The sequence below is a fragment of the Ranitomeya imitator genome, chromosome 7, assembly GCF_032444005.1.
Source record: "Ranitomeya imitator isolate aRanImi1 chromosome 7, aRanImi1.pri, whole genome shotgun sequence".
In the NCBI taxonomy this organism is placed as follows: Eukaryota; Metazoa; Chordata; class Amphibia; order Anura; family Dendrobatidae; genus Ranitomeya; species Ranitomeya imitator.
The window spans coordinates 54071552-54087458 of NC_091288.1; the positions used below are offsets into that span (position 1 = coordinate 54071552).

The 15907-nt window shown below is 44.9% G+C and overlaps 1 protein-coding gene across 1 annotated transcript in view; it reads right to left on the bottom strand.

Annotated features, from left to right (window-relative positions):
- Window positions 1-1730: 1730 nt before the first annotated feature.
- Window positions 1731-15907, bottom strand: part of CERKL (CERK like autophagy regulator) — a 175459-nt gene continuing 161282 nt past the window's right edge. The window contains exons 9-13 of the mRNA XM_069733232.1: window positions 13222-13253; window positions 12894-13002; window positions 3910-4006; window positions 3355-3539; window positions 1731-1946 (exon numbers count right to left, since the gene is read on the bottom strand). Coding sequence (XP_069589333.1) covers window positions 1865-1946; window positions 3355-3539; window positions 3910-4006; window positions 12894-13002; window positions 13222-13253 — 505 coding nt within the window. The 3' untranslated portion in view covers window positions 1731-1864. The remainder of the gene's footprint in view (window positions 1947-3354; window positions 3540-3909; window positions 4007-12893; window positions 13003-13221; window positions 13254-15907) is intronic.

Here is a 15907-nt window from a genome sequence, read left to right on the forward strand (position 1 = left end):
GCTCTGCAGTCATCTTTTTCCAGCAACCCCATAGAGATTGAGTGGAGCGGCAGTTGGGCATCCAACCGGTTGTTCCTTTTTATAACTGGGATAAGGGTTCATACGTAAAAATTGGATGAATGCTATGCGTCGTTTTGATAGCATTCATCCCCATGTTATTCCATGGGGTCCTGCACATGTACAAAAAAAAAATCGCAGCATGCACAAGTTGAATCCATTCATGGCAATGGGTCCATGGAAAATAATTGGACTACGCAAGGATAATATCTGAGTGCGGTCTGATATATCTGAGTGCGGCCTGATTTTCATGGACAGTCTGAATGGAGAAGATGCAATTTTTTTATTGTCCTTATCCAAGAATATCGGATCACACTCTGATCAAAAGCTGATCAGAGTGTGATTAGCATAAATGAACCAATTTTCTTGGATGAGAGAAAATAAGGCGTGTGACCCTAGTCTAAAAATTATCCATTCTGCTGATTGATGCAGATCCCACTGATCAGTAAGTAATCACCTATCCTGTGTCTTGGTTATAACTTGTTTTCACTGGACAACCCTTTTAATGATAGCCATTTCTTCTAGTTTTTCATCTCTGTTTAGGGTTAGATAACTCTTATTGTACCAGACCAGTCTGTCTTAGTAGTTAATTACAATTTCAATCTATTAGTGATAAGCGTACGTGCTGGGATAAGGTGGTATCGGAGCATGCTTGGGTGCTAACCGAGTGTCTTCAGTATGCTCGAAAAATATGTTCGAGTCCCCGCGGCTGCATGTCTCACAGTTGTTATACAGCCGCGAGACATGCAGCCGAGAAGACTCAAACATATTTTTCGAGCACACTGAATGACACTCGATTAGCACCAGAGCATGCTCCAAAACCACCTTTTCCGAGCACATTCGCTCATCACTACAATCTATCGATCATCGTTGAGGCAGACATTACTTAGACTTCAAAGAGTTCTCCAGTTTTCTTGGACTCAAAGGTTGTCCATTGTGGTAAAAGGTTTTCAAAATATTGCTCTACTTGAGGCTCTCTTCACACTATGGTCAGAAGCTTTGATCGAAGCCTCTGTCAGCAGTCTGATTGGATCTGATGGGAAGAAAAACATTTTGCAGGCAGTGCTAATCTTCCTGGTAGAGTAATGGAAATCACACCAAAAATTGACAGAGCTCATTATAAGTCAGTAGGGTTATCTCAGGGTACATTGTCACACTGGTGATGACTCCTATACTCAGGACCACAACTGCCAGGGAGTTTCTGGGAAATTTTGTAGGTGTCCTGAGGCGGAACAAAGGCTTGGGTTAAAATCTCCCACCATGTTGAATATAAATCATAAACATTTTGTGGTCACCGATGTATATACACAGCTACATCATGCCGGACATATACACTGGGCACAAATGCAATGGATACATTGGAACGTAAGCAAAAGAAGAATTCATGCTTATGTGGCTATAGCAAACTTATAGGCTGCTCCCGCTGTGCTCGAGCAGAAAGGCAAATGATATACAAGGAAGTATGTCACTGAAGACAAAGGAAATGGATAGCTTTGCAAAAAATATGTTTATTGCACATTGTTTTATAAAAAATGCTACTACAGAAACTAGTGCAAGTTTACAAATTCTATTAAAAAAGTATATATTGTAAGATAGCCTGGTCTGCAATCTTTATGTTGTGTAAGAATTTTGTACTATTGTCTAAAGTTTTAATGAGTTGTATGTTTCTGGCTGTAATTGTTTTCCTGTGGACATGATCCCTTTGATTTGATTAAACATTGCCACTGAAATGTCTCTGCTGTCACAAATCAATAAATATGACATTTTTAAAAAATGAAGACGTGGGTCGTATACGACTAGCTTTTTGTTACAAACAGCTGCATTTCACTTTCCCCTCATCCAGTTCCTCTATATTGCTCCCATATAGATTTAGGAGTTCAGGATGTAAGCTGGAAAGTAAAGAAAAAGCAATGTAAACGGACTGCGGTGAAAAAGAACGGAAAGTTTTACGTTCAAAAGTATTGTTTTAATTAAAGGATTTGTCTATTTTAGGAAACCTAATATCAAATGCTCAATGAGAGTAAGATAAAGAGTGCCTTTCACCAAATTTCTCATGTTGAACTCGACACAAGATATAATTGTGCCTACATTGTGGAATAAAACTTTTTGTTATTTTTTAATTATGCCTCTTTGGTGTGGAGATGTTAGCAATCAAAGTATTTGGCACCTAATGAGTTAAATGTGTTAATGCCAAAATGGGTGTCATCGGATAGCAACTCAAACAGGGAGAAGAAGTGCAGCCCCCAGTGAAAACTATCTGATAACGCCCACTTGGACTTAACTCATTAGGTGCCAAATACTTTGCTTGCTAATATCTCCACAACAGAGAGGCAGAATTAAAAAATAACAAAAAACGTTTTATTCCTCTCTACAGCCACTTGTTATATCCTGTGTCCAGTTCAACATGTAAAATTTGGTGATAAGCTCTCTTTAAGGAGGAGTCTCATGCTTTCAAGGACTTGTCACAACTATGGATTACATGGGCAGCGCAGTGTAACTCTCCTTTTTCTCTGTGGTGTTGCTGCGGTAAAGTTGGTCACTTACTGATGGGTTCCACCTCAGATATCAGGACATGTTGCGATGAAATGGAAACTGGGAGCAGATTTATACTGTCCAAACTACATGCAGCATGAATTAGAGACTTGTTCATTATTGCAGCCATGTATGTTTTTTGTTGAAAAGAGAAAACACACTTTCAAAAGCTGACCAGAGACCACACGTCTCTGATGACTAATCCTAGGTAGGTCCCTATAAGGATGCACTAGCGCATCGAAACTCTCATTCTGCCGGGACCAGCAGCATGAATCAATCTTCCTTTATATGGGATCAAATAAATTGTTAAAAGCAGACAACCATTTTTTAAAAAAAAGGAACCGGTGTGCTATAGATTTTTTAAAACGGGTGTATGTCTACCGATGAAGCAATGTACAAGCTCGATAGAAAGTCTGACATCACTTTGACCCAATAAGTAGGCACAGCGCCACTGGCCTAGCTAATGGCATGAGCTATTCAGAGCCGTTAATATCAGTTATTGACGGCAGCGCTGTCTACGTGATGTCACAGACACCGGGAGCGGAGGTGGAGACTCAGTGCTGGATTTGTGGAGACTGGAGAGTGAATAAAGCAGTTTATTTCTTTAAAACAAATTGCACTGGGAAGAGCAGTTTTACGAAACCCATTAACATTTTTTTTTGCTCTTTGTTTTGGGCAACCACTGTCCAGGAACGGAAGTTTGTTATAAACAAATGTTACATTAGGAAAATGCCAATGACAATAACTGGCAGCTTTATTACTCACCGGACATGAACTTCAGAGGAGGCTTCCATTAAATCCCCATCAATATTCCATGGATGACCGTCTTCACTTAACCCTGTAGATGCCTCTCTATTGTGTTTGTATGGGTCATTATCACAGTGACTAATGTCCTGAAGGCACAGCTTAACTTCTTTAACCAAGTGAGTTTCAACAAAAGGAAAGTCAAACTAGAAAAAAAAAAGTGTTAATTGTAAAACTTCAAAAATATTTAAACACTTTTACAGTATATAAGATACAGTACATTAGAGGCACTATAAAGTATTGTGGTAAGGCAAATACATGTTGTAACCTACTTGTATGGTGTATACCCATTTCTCTTATATAGTATATACTCAGCTTCCTGTCTAGCCTCTTCGGCAATGAACTATTCTAAATAGTATGGGGTGGATTAGAAGGGACTAAGCTGCATTAAACTGATTGAGAACTTACCAATCTGTCACATACTGGCTAATGTGCTCTGATGGAGCCCAGGAAGTAAAGACGTCTTAAGAGGTCGTCAGTATTAATCTGTCGGGTATTTAACAATTACTTCTCTACCTGATTTTGCAGAGTGGTGTAGCGCTTCAAATGCTTGACAAACTCCGGTCGGGAAGTATCTCGCACAATTATCAGAGCCATTGTGCCATCATTCAATCTAAAAGAGAATAAGAAGATAAAATATGACAAAGATAATACATGATCATATTAAAAGTAAATCATTTGACCATTAATATTTGTGCAGGAAGAGAGTCACAGCAATCCAAGGTTTTAGTTATCGCAGCCTTGTAATGTCACAGTGAACCCGGTAGATTAGAGCCTAGAGGGAGTAACAAAGGGTCTTCCACCACTGTGGTATGACAATTTGTCTTTAGGATACGTTACCGATATCATGGCATAGCACCCTCACCGTTCAGCCTGGAAGAAAACAGAGCGTGTCTAAGGGGAAAGGCATCTCCTTGTTGAGAGTGCCAACCCAGTGTAAGCAGACTTATAGGCAGGGCTGTGGAGTTGGAGTCATGGAGTCAGAGTCGGAGTTGGAGTCGGTATAAAATGGACTGACTCCTAATATATCTAATAAATTGGGTTCAGTAGTTCAGTGCAGGATGTACTGTAAATGTTTTCATAATAATTTGGGAAAATTATGAAATGTCCTATAAATGTCTGTTCTGTTCCTGAGCTAAAGATCTGGGCTTTTAGTTGAGATGAATCTGTGCTGAACTTTATGTACATGCTCAGTAGTGACTGATGCTGTGGAGTCGGAGACTGAGTCGTGGTGTCAGAGTTGGAGTCAGAGTCGGAAGTCAGGGAAATTAAGGAGTTGGAGTCGGTGGTTTCTCTAATTGACTCCACAGCCCTGATTATACAGTAGGTTGATGAAATGCTCTTTTGGGAAGTTAAATATGCGAATAGCCTCATTAAAGCAGCTTTTCACTCATGAAGGGCAAAAACCCCAAAACACATGTCTGCAAATGAAGTAACTGGTTTGACTTCTTATTCTAAATCATGTGGCAAGGCTCAATAAACGGTTAATAATGATTTATAAGATTACTGCACCCAAGGGGGAAGATAAAGTTTAAGTCCTGGCAGACGCGGTACTGAATAAGGTGCGCGTCTCTGACTGGGGAGCACACAGAGAGCTGCACAAAAAGGATGTCTGTGCCAATTCCCCCCCTAGCATCACTCCCCCCTAGTGATGCACTAGTGAGAAAACCCCCAGTCGGCCAGTGGGCACTAGAGGGGAGGGGTCCTACGGCCACTCCTACAGGGGTTAAATCCAGGTGTCCGGTCGGGAACTTTCTCTTTCCCCCTCGGCGGACACCTGGAAGCTCTTGGAAGCTCTTGTTCCTGCAGTGATCAATGATGTCGGACCCCCTGGTTGAGGCCCTGCTGAAGGGAGCGGCACAGAAAGGTGAGCACTGGCTTCAGGCCATTTTTACCGGGGTCAGGGCTCAGCTTCCTGTCCCCTCTCCTGATCCCCCGCTCACAATCCTCTCACCTGGTCCTGCTAGGTCCGTCTCCCCTGCGCCCCCAGGTCCCTTCGTGTTCGGCTCTCCTCTGCCGCTGACCAGCACACCGGCTGTGGGTTGCTCTGCGATGGGTGCCGGAGGTCCAGAGGGCGGAGCTGCCCGGATTCCTACTCCGGAGCCCCTCTCTGGACTGCAGCTGTCCGGGGCCCGACCAGCGACGGGCGGGCATAGGCGGCGGGGTAGGGCTGGGCGTCGCACCCACCGTAGAAAAGTTGGCAGTCCCCCGTCAGAGGGGGTGGCGGGTCGCACCATTCAGCCCGTGGCACCGCAACTTTCCCCGCCTGCAGCTCCGGCCGCAGGCGGTGTGTCGGCGTGCAGCGACGGGCAGTTAGAGGCATCGCCCCAATCCCCAGCCACTCCAGGGCCCCTGCGGGCGATACAGGGGGAAAGGCGGTCCACCCGCTTACCCCGCGCCCCAGAGCGGCTCCAGGTCGGGGAGGGGTCTGCCTCACCACCTCGCACCAGCCAGCGTCTTCCGGCTCCCTCCTCGGGCTCGGTCCGGCGCTGTGGTAAAGCTCCGCCCACCCACTTCCTGTCTCCGCCCACTCACTTCCGGTCAGCGGTTCCCAGCGAGGAGAGTAGCGCTAGCCTGTCCTCTATTACCTTCCCTGCGGGCACATATATGCCACCCGCAGGGGGTAACCGGGAGGCTGGCGCTAGCTCTGTTCGGTCCCCAGAGTGCGCTGGTTGGTCGCACCAGACCGATCAGCACGCTAGTTTCTCACAGGGCCTGACCTCCAGAATACCCCTGGCAGACGCAGCACTGATGCCTGCACAGGGGTATCAGGGGTCAGGCCGTAGAAGTCAAAGTGCAGCTGAAGAGCGCATTGTTCGGTCCCATAGGACCGAGCAGGGCGCTCAACAGCTGCTCAGTGGGAATCACTGCGAGATATCTGTAAACGCACCAAACACGGACATATTTACACCTCCCCCACTGCCCAAATTCCTAATAAACAGTATCCGTTCACCGCAAATTCCAGCAACGGGATAGAATACGGTTACCTCCTGACCCCCCCACTCCTAAGTAGCACTACAGGACCGTATACTGCCATTAATCCCCCAAGTAATGTTAGAATCCCCCCCATTACACCGCTGAGCAACTGCGGACGAAGGCGTAGACGCCAAACGTCCTCCCAATCCTCCTCGGACAACTCCCATCACTATTCCGGCTACCCCTCTAAACGCCCCTCCCGTCACCGTCGCAGACACAGCTCCCATAGGAGCCGTCGCAGATCTCGGGCCTCAGGATGGCTGTCATCAGCAACATCCGAGGGGTCCGAAGTAACGCAGAGCCCGGATAGAAGTCGAGCACGGGGCAAATCCTCTAAATCGCGGGCACCCTCTAGGGCTTTCAGCCGGGGAGAACAATCCCCTGCGGCTTCCAGCCACAACAACCACCACGCAGTCGCTGAAGACAGAGCCATCAATCCGCCACTACGTGGTAGTAATCGGGCTCCAACGCAAGATACTCAGCATCAGTCCCTCGCTGTAGCGGGAGTCAGAGTTTCCCCGTCCTGTGATATCACATCTGCGGGGGTTCCTCCAGGATCGGAGTACACTCGTCCAGAGTCACACAGCGGTGAGTGTACCAAGGGTAGCGAGGAAACGCTATGCTACGGGGTTAATTTAAAAGAAATGGAGCTAACTTCAGCGTTAAAGGAGTTAATCCTACAACTGTCACATTCGAGCGGAAAAGTGGTGAACAATACAACACCACAGTCCGCTAATCTACACAAAGATGCCTTCTTCTGCGGGATCAGCCCGCTAGGCGCTCATATAGATCAGGAGACTACACAGAAGATATGGAGCAACGATTATATTGATATATGGTTGCTGTTATCTGCGGACCAACAAACGGTGGATAGAGCTAACGATAGGGGTCTTGATAGGGGGAGATCGAAAATCGGCTTAACCATGAATTGGCTTCAGGCCTTCGCAGTATTGGGCTGTATTATGGTCCAGAAACATCCGGAACACTGCTCCGAATTGTTCATATATCAGGACATGATATATAGTTCGTACAAGTCGCACGGCGGTTCAGCTTGGCGACGGTACGACGAGGAGTTCCGCAGGCGTCTGGCCCTACAGCCCGATCTAGGCTGGGGGGTGAAAGCGACAGACGTGTGGTTGCGTCTGATGCTCTCTCAAAAGCAGCCCCCCTTTTCAGCCACGACCACTAATTACTCCACTGCCGCAGGTCAGAACTCGGTGGTCGTGCGTAAACCCGGGGCTTGCTGGCTATATAACGAGGGAAACTGCCGTTTCCACACATTATGCAAATTCAGACATGATTGCTCCGCTTGCGGGGGGGGGGACACCCAGCTTCAAGGTGCACTCATCAGCCATCCAAAGCGCCTACACGGCAGAACCCCAGTGAGCGTAACCGCGATGGCCCCATGGCTAAAGCTCTACCCCAATAAGAAAGCGGCTCAGCAGCTGCAGGCGGGATTCTCCGATGGGTTCTTTATTCCCTTTAGGCTAACAAGAACACCAACCCTATCTGATAACCTAAAATCGGCTCGCGAATTTCCCCAAATTCTCAGACAAAAAATTGAAAAGGAGGTAGAATTGGGTAGAATAGCCGGCCCCTTTAAGTAGCTGCCCTTCAAAAACATGAAAATATCACCGTTAGGCATTATACCAAAAAAGGAACCCGGTAAATACCGCCTAATCCATCATTTATCTCACCCAAAGGGCGATTCGGTTAATGATGCAATTTCCCCAGAAGAAGCTTCTGTCTCGTACGCGTCGTTTGATAAGGCGGTAGAATTAGTCCGAGCAGCCGGACCCGGCGCCCTGCTAGCCAAATCCAACATTGAATCGGCATTCCATTTATTACCCGTACCCCCCGAATGTTTCCACCTTCTGGGCTGCAAAGTGGACCAATACTATTACTTCGACATGTGCCTCCTGATGGGATGTTTCATCTCATGTCACTATTTCGAGCTATTTAGAACCTTCCTAGATTGGGTAGTTCGGTACGAGATGGGCAGTAAATCTCTAATTCACTACCTCGACGATTTCCTGTTCATCGGCCCCAAAAATTCTAAACTCTGCTCCGATCTACTAGAAAAATTCAAAGCTATCTCACTCAAATTCGGCGTGCCATTGTCACCGGAGAAAACGGAGGGACCATGTAATGTATTGCCCTTTTTGGGCATCGAAATAGATACCAACATGATGGTGTTCCGCTTACCAGAGGCTAAAATACAAAAAACCCTGCAAATGTTGAAAGGCTTCCGCGAAGTTAAAAAGATAACCCTACAGCAAATGCAGGCGTTATTGGGTCTACTGACGTTCGCTTGCCGTGTAATGCCGGTTGGCAGAGCATTCTCACGCAGACTATCTCTGGCAACAAAAGGCGCTTCTCAGCCCGGCCATAGAATTAGGCTCACGCGTTCCCTAAAAGCAGATCTGCTAGTATGGCAGACGTTCCTACAATCGTACAACGGTCACACGTGCGTCATGGCTAGAGAGATCACAAGCAAGGAATTAGGGCTGACAATAGGGTGGAACAAAAAAAAGGGTTTTGCAGCAATCTGTAAAAACCAATGGTGCAAATCTGGTTGGCCAGAGAAATGGATGACAACAAAATGGGGGCAAGACCCAGCCCTATGGGAATTGTTTGTAGTAGTAGCAGCGTTGGAGATATGGGCTAATCGTTTCCAAACAAAAAATGCAAAAACAGCGAAGAGCTTAAATCACATGTCTTCATCATCCTTGCCCATACTCACTCTCTTGAGATGGCTTGCGCTGTTATGCCTAGAATACAATATTTGGTGTAGAGCCACCGTGGTGGCGGAAGTCGACGAGAATATCATTAACCCATTGTTATTTTCCAATTGGCAGGCTTTCAGAATCCAGCAGCCCAACGCGCAACCCCGGGGTATTCTGTGTCCACTGTCCCTGTGGGACACAGTGGCCAATCATTGATGCCCTTAATCCGGGCCTCCGTTTCGCCAGCTACCTGGCAGGTGTATGGTAAGGCTTGGGAGGAGTGGTGCTCACTAATTAAAGGAAGGCCTGTGGATAAATGCGACCGAGCACGAAGGGCGGTGACGACTGATTTTCTATTACGGATGAGGGAAGGTGGGGCGTCGGGCACCTCGGCACAACGGAAATTATCGGGGCTAGCATTTTTCTTTCAATTGTCGGGATGGGTAGATGTAACTAAGTCCTTCTGCATAAGACAAGCCATAAAGGGTTGGAAAAGGATTCAACCAAGCCAAGAATGTCGCCGCCCCGTATCTCTGAGACTATTGCAGGACCTGATTGCGATATCCCCGTCGGTCTGCTCATCGCAATATGAGGCGGCCCTCATATCGGCAGCTTTTGCGACTGTTTTTTTCTGAGCACTGCGTATCAGTGAATTGCTACCACGGTCAAAAAACGCGTTGGAAGGAGGCCTAATTAATGAGGACATAGTTATATGCAGCGAAGCCCTGCGCATCAGGGTTAGAAAATCCAAATGCGATCCCACCGGTAGGGGCACATGGGTCCTGGTTAACTCTACAGATGGCCCAGCTTGCCCGCTAAAAATGGTTAGAAGATACGCCTGGATAAGACACGCTGGTAGATTTTTCTTCACTCATACAGATGGGTCCCCTCTGACCAAGTACCAATTCCAGGCAATGTTCAAGCTATGCTTGGAAAAAAACGGCACAAATCCAAAGGAGTATGGGACACATTCGTTCTGGATAGGGGCGGCCACAGAAGCAGCTAGGGCAGGAGTGTCAGAGGCCGAAGTGCAGAGAATGGGTCATTGGAAGTCCGCATGCTTCGCCAGGTACATAAGACCCAACTTGCTTAATTAACATGTGTTGTCTCTTACAGGGGTTGAAGTTTGGGTTGTAGGAGATTCCTAAGTTTACTTGGCCGAAAAGAGGGCCAAACTGCGGCCAGGAGGAACAAATCTTTACCTCCCGGGCATAAAAGTTAACTGGAGGGGTATCAGAGGCCTCCAGTGGAAACAGGTGTTGGCATAACAAGGATGGCGGAACACCCGATGATAATGGTGGTACATGCGGGTGGCAATGACCTTGGCAAACAAAAGGTGGCCGAATTGTACAAATGGGTGACAACGGATATGGAAAGGTTCAGCTGTCTTTTCAGGAACATGATACTGGTGTGGTCGGATATAACACCACGGGCCGTTTGGCGAGGAGCAAGAGATAAAAAAAGCCATAGAGCGGACAAGGGGTAAATTCAACACTCGGATTGGAAAATATGTGAGAGGAAGAGGCGATATCGTGATTCGCCACCATCAGCTACAAGGGGATAACACAACACAATTAAGACCGGACGGAGTTCACCTAACGGACATTGGCCTCGATATTTTTCTGTCTGGTTTACAGGATGGGGTTGAACAGGCCTAACATTGAGGGGTGGGGTCGGAGTCCAGCGTAGGTAATACACGGGATCCTCCGTGGCGGAAGAAGCGGAGGAGGGCAAAGGTCGTAACCGCTCGTTGGGCCAATTCCCCTGTTGATCACGGACAGGAGCTCGGCGCGAGCCGCTCGTTACGATATGTAATTGCCTTTCTCTGCTTATTTAATTAATAAACTGTGACCGACCTGTTCAACCCACCTAGGACTGTGTGTGTTTCATTACGGGACTGATTGGGAGGGGGGAAGGCACTGGTTACGACACCCAGGTCTCCACAGTCTCTTCATTTCTAATGAGGCTATTTGCAGTGCATAATGTGGAACAACACAGCTTTATCATGCCATCATACTGGCTGCTGCAGATCAGCAACTATTAAAATAATAGAACCTGATCTGCAGTAATATGAGCTGATCTGCAGTATCCAACAGTAATATGAGCTGATCTGCAGCACCTGGTAAAAATAGTTTCTGATCTACAGTAACTGGCAATTATAGGAGTTATTCTGCAGCACCTAGCAAAAATGGAAGCTGATCTGCAGCATCTGGCAATAATAGGAGCTGATCTGCAGCATCTGGCAATAATTGGAATTGATCTGCAGCACCTAACAGTAAGGGTGCTTTCACACAATGTTCGTCTAAATTGCCAGCAAAACAGGATTCAGGTGTATGCCCCGACGGGGACATTGACTACATTGGTGCCGATAGAGTGAACGTGTTCTCTGTTGTGCAGCATTTTAGGACATGTACGCCTACTAGAGACAGACACTCAGATGTCGTACACTGTGTCTGAGTGTCCATCTCCAGTAGACATACACACCCGAAAATGATACCCAGAAATTTCTGCAAGGTTTTTGCATCTCTTGACAGGAAAAATGTGCACTTTTGCCGCATTTTTGGTGCGTTTTTGTACAGGCTTTTTTGAGCTAAATAAAGATATTTTTAAAAAAGTTTTGCAATGTCATTTCTTAGTTCAACACCACTTTTTCATGATGATGCAGTGGTATCAGGGCAATGGGAATAGGACTTGGTGTCAGTAGCTGTCATTGACACCTAGCTCTAAGCTTAGTAATGAAAAGGTGTCAATCTGACACCCTCATTACTAAGCCGATAAGTAAACACAAACACAGACATTGTCACCAACTTATGTAGTAGCATTAACAGAACAAAAGTACAAAGGCTTTAACCAGACAGCATCTGTTAATTTTAAGAAAAAAATGAAAAAAAAAAAATTGAGTAGGCTCCCGCATAATTTTAATAACCAGCAGAGGGAAAGCCGATAGCTGAGGGCTGATCTTATTATTCTGAGAAGGAGCCAATAGCCATAAAGGATTCCAGGATATTAATATCAGCTCACAGATGTTTGCTTATCCTTTACTGGGTGGTTTACTGGGGGACCCCAGAAAAAAATTGACATACTGTAGAGTCCCCCTATAAAATCTAACCAGCAAAGGCTAGGCGCACAGCTGCAAGCTGATATTAATAGCCTAGGAAGGAGCCATGGATATGAAAACATCAGCTATCAGCCACCCCAGGAAAGTCGCATCTGGCACTTAGCTTCGCTCTTCCCACTTGCTCTTGCACCTTTTTATTGTCAGGTATGTCTAAACTGCTGTTAACGGAACTGAGCAGAAGTGTCAAAAAGGGCAATATCATGTATAAATAACAGATTAAAAGAATATAATCAAGATATATAGACAGATTAGAAAAATTGTCTGGTCCCAACCAGTAAGTAAAATTAGGTGACACAATCCCTGTAACTTAACAGAATGCCTGTTTAACCACAGGTCGGTAATGTTAAGAGATAGCGGTAACACTTAAACATCTCCCTCCAAACTGAACTCTCAGCTGTTCACAAGTGTCGGTAAGGCAACGACATTACAACTATCAAGAAGCAGTTTTTGCTCGTCCTTCTGTTACAGTAATACGATCACAGTAATTATATTTGGAATATTCCAGCTAGACTACTTGACCTAATTTTTACAGATCCTATAATTGCTCATAATCCTTTAGACTGACGGCAACCTATCTTGGGAGATCACGACTCCTTGAGCAATCCACGGAAACGTTTTTAGAAAGGTTTAATCAATCTGGCGATGTGGGGAAATGTAATTCTTGTAAAGCCTCTACTGACCTGGTATTTGGTGCCAAGCCTCTCGGGGCCATGGAGCAGAGGCACGGGATTGCCATGATGCTGACATTCAGCAGCTGACCATGGATGTGCTGCCACTGATCCTTACTTTCTGAAAGGCGTAAACATAATAGCATAAATTTATGAAAAAATGTTCCAAAAAAAAATAATGGGTTTATTGCCTCCAGCATCCAATCGGATTATCGTTGCCACCTCCATCTGGTTCCAAAGAGTGAAATCATCACTATTTTGCACAAAATTTCAAAAATATGTCCCAAACTCATCGCTTTGGCGCAGTAAATATTTTTGGCCACGATGACATCATACTTACCAGATTCCAACATGTTATCCTTATTTTTCTTTCTATGAAAGAAGGAAACTATTATTAGCTGGACAGCAGGGTGGCACAGTGGTTAGCATTGTTGGTTTGGTTCAAATCCCACCAAGGACAACATCTGCAAAGAAATTGTATGTTTTCCCCGTGTTTGCGTGGGTTTCCTCCAGGTTTTCTGATTTCCTCCCACACTCCAACGCCATACTGATAGGGAATGTAGATTGTGAGCCCCAACGGGGACAGTGATGATGAAGTCTGGGAAGTGCTGTGGAATTAATTCTGCTATATATTGCATTTTTTTCTGCAGCCAAAACCTACTCTTTTTGCAGTAAAAATGCTTCATTAAAACGGGCCATTTTTCTGCGTTTTTAACGCGTTTTCTACAGCGTTTTTGGCATGCAGTTTACGTGTATTTTCTCTATAGCACAGTTTTAATAAAGTTAGTTTTATTCACCAAAAAGTCACAAAAACGCAGAGAAAATGTTGTGTTTTTGCAGCATTTTTTCCACTTTTTCATTGATTTCTATGGGTGAAAAAATGCTGCAAAAACATACGATGCAGATTTAAGAAATGCTGCAGTTCTCAAATTCAGTCATAAAAAAAACAAGCGTGTGCATGTGATTTCTAAAATCCCATAGCTTTTTATGGCAGTGTAAAAATCAGCTTTTAATTTGCATAAAAAATACTGCAAAACGCCACGTGTGAACACAGTCAAGGAGTACGGTAATTTATGCTAGCTTTCATACAAAATAAAATAATATTTAAAAAAGCCTGGTAAGCTATATCTGATATGATCAAAGGTCGGTGAGACGGTAAAATGGTTTTTTTTCCAAATTAGTATAACGCAGCATGATGCTCTAGTTTGGTTATCAGCGGGCAACACAATCCTGGTGGGGAAGAATAGATGCAGGACTGTTACCATCCATGATTTCTGGGTGAATTTGTACAAATTGTGCATTTGCTCTTCAGTGTTTTTTTTTTTTAATGTTTTTAAATATTTTAGACTACATTGAATGACAATATAGTAATGTTTTTAATTTATAACGGAAGATATGGCATGGTTTCACAGCCAATGTCTGACTAATACAAAGGGTCACCAACAAAAATGAAATTGACTTTAACCCCTTCATGACCTTGGGATTTTCCATTTTTCTGTGTTCGTTTTTCGCTCCCCTCCTTCCCAGAGCCATAACTTTTTTTATTTTTCCATCAATATGGCCATGTGAGGGCTTATTTTTTGCGGGACGAGTTGTAACTTTGAACGACATCATTGGTTTTACCATGTCGTGTACTAGAAAACGGGAAAAAAATTCCAAGTGCGGTAAAATTGCAAAAAAAGTGCAATCCCACACTTGTTTTTTGTTTGGCTTTCTTGCTAGGTTCACTATATGCTATAACTGACCTGCTATTCTGATTCTCCAGGTCATTACAAGTTCATAGACACCAAACATTGTTTTATTTTGAATGGGGCGAAAGGGGGGTGATTTAAACTTTTATATTTTTTTATTTTTTTCACATTTTGTTTACTTTTTTTTAACTTTTGCCATGCTTCAATAGCCTCCATGGGAGGCTAGAAGTTGGCACCATTCGATCGGCTCTGCTACATAGTGCTCACAGCAGACCGGCATCAGTAACCATAGAGGTCTCAAGGACCTCTATGGTTACTATGCAGAAGCATCGCTGACCCTCGATCATGTGATGGGGTCAGCGATGCGCTCATTTCTGGCCCGATGGCCGGAAGCGCCGGTTAAATGCTGCTGTCTGCGTTTGACAGCGGCATTTAACTAGTTAATAGCGGCAGGTGAATCCCGATTTCACCCGCCGCTATTTCGGGCACATGTCAGCTGTTCAAAACAGCTGACATGTCCCAGCTTTGATGCGGGTTCACCGCTGGAGCCCGCATCAAAGCGGGGGTTCTGACCTCGGACGTACTATTCCGTCAAGGTCAGAAAAGGGTTAAAGGCAATTTATCATCAGAAAATGACTTATAGTTTGAATCAGGTTTATATGCTACTTTTTTTCATTTTTTTTTATTCTGCTTTTTTAATTCATTTTTCATATCACAATCTGTTTGAAAAAAAAATAGAAATATTGCTATTTTAACATTGGCCAATGAGACTATTCTACACTCCTTTTTTCTGTTATTTCAGGAGATCCACTCGTATATTAGCAGAAACAGACTATTTTCATAGCAGAATTCTGGCGCAATTGCTTTGATGAGTCGGTGAGACAATGAGTCTAACACAACCACAGTGGCCAGTGTGGATAGTGTGGGAGGCGTTAAGCACATTAAACACGGTGGGGGGTGTCCATAGTGGGGCTCATTTGGGCCTGTCCTTGTGAGGATAGGAGTCATTACTGGGGCACGACAGGGGTTTAGGAAACAGGTCCCCCGTTCCCTCATTCTTACCCTACAACTACTGGACCCTCCCTGGGACCCTCTATCATTAGCATGGGTACCCTTCATCCATAATTGGTGAGATCAAACCAGTTTCTTTTATTAGAGCACGGTTTTCGGCGTGAGCACTTTGTTTATATGTTGTATTGTTTTGTCCACTTTTTAATATTATTAGTAAAGGTTACGTTTTATTCCATTGGGTTAGACTCTTCTAGCTGTGTTCTACTACCTACCCTAAGAGTTGTGCAACAGCTTGGTACTTCTAAGCTGCAGCTGTCTCAGTGT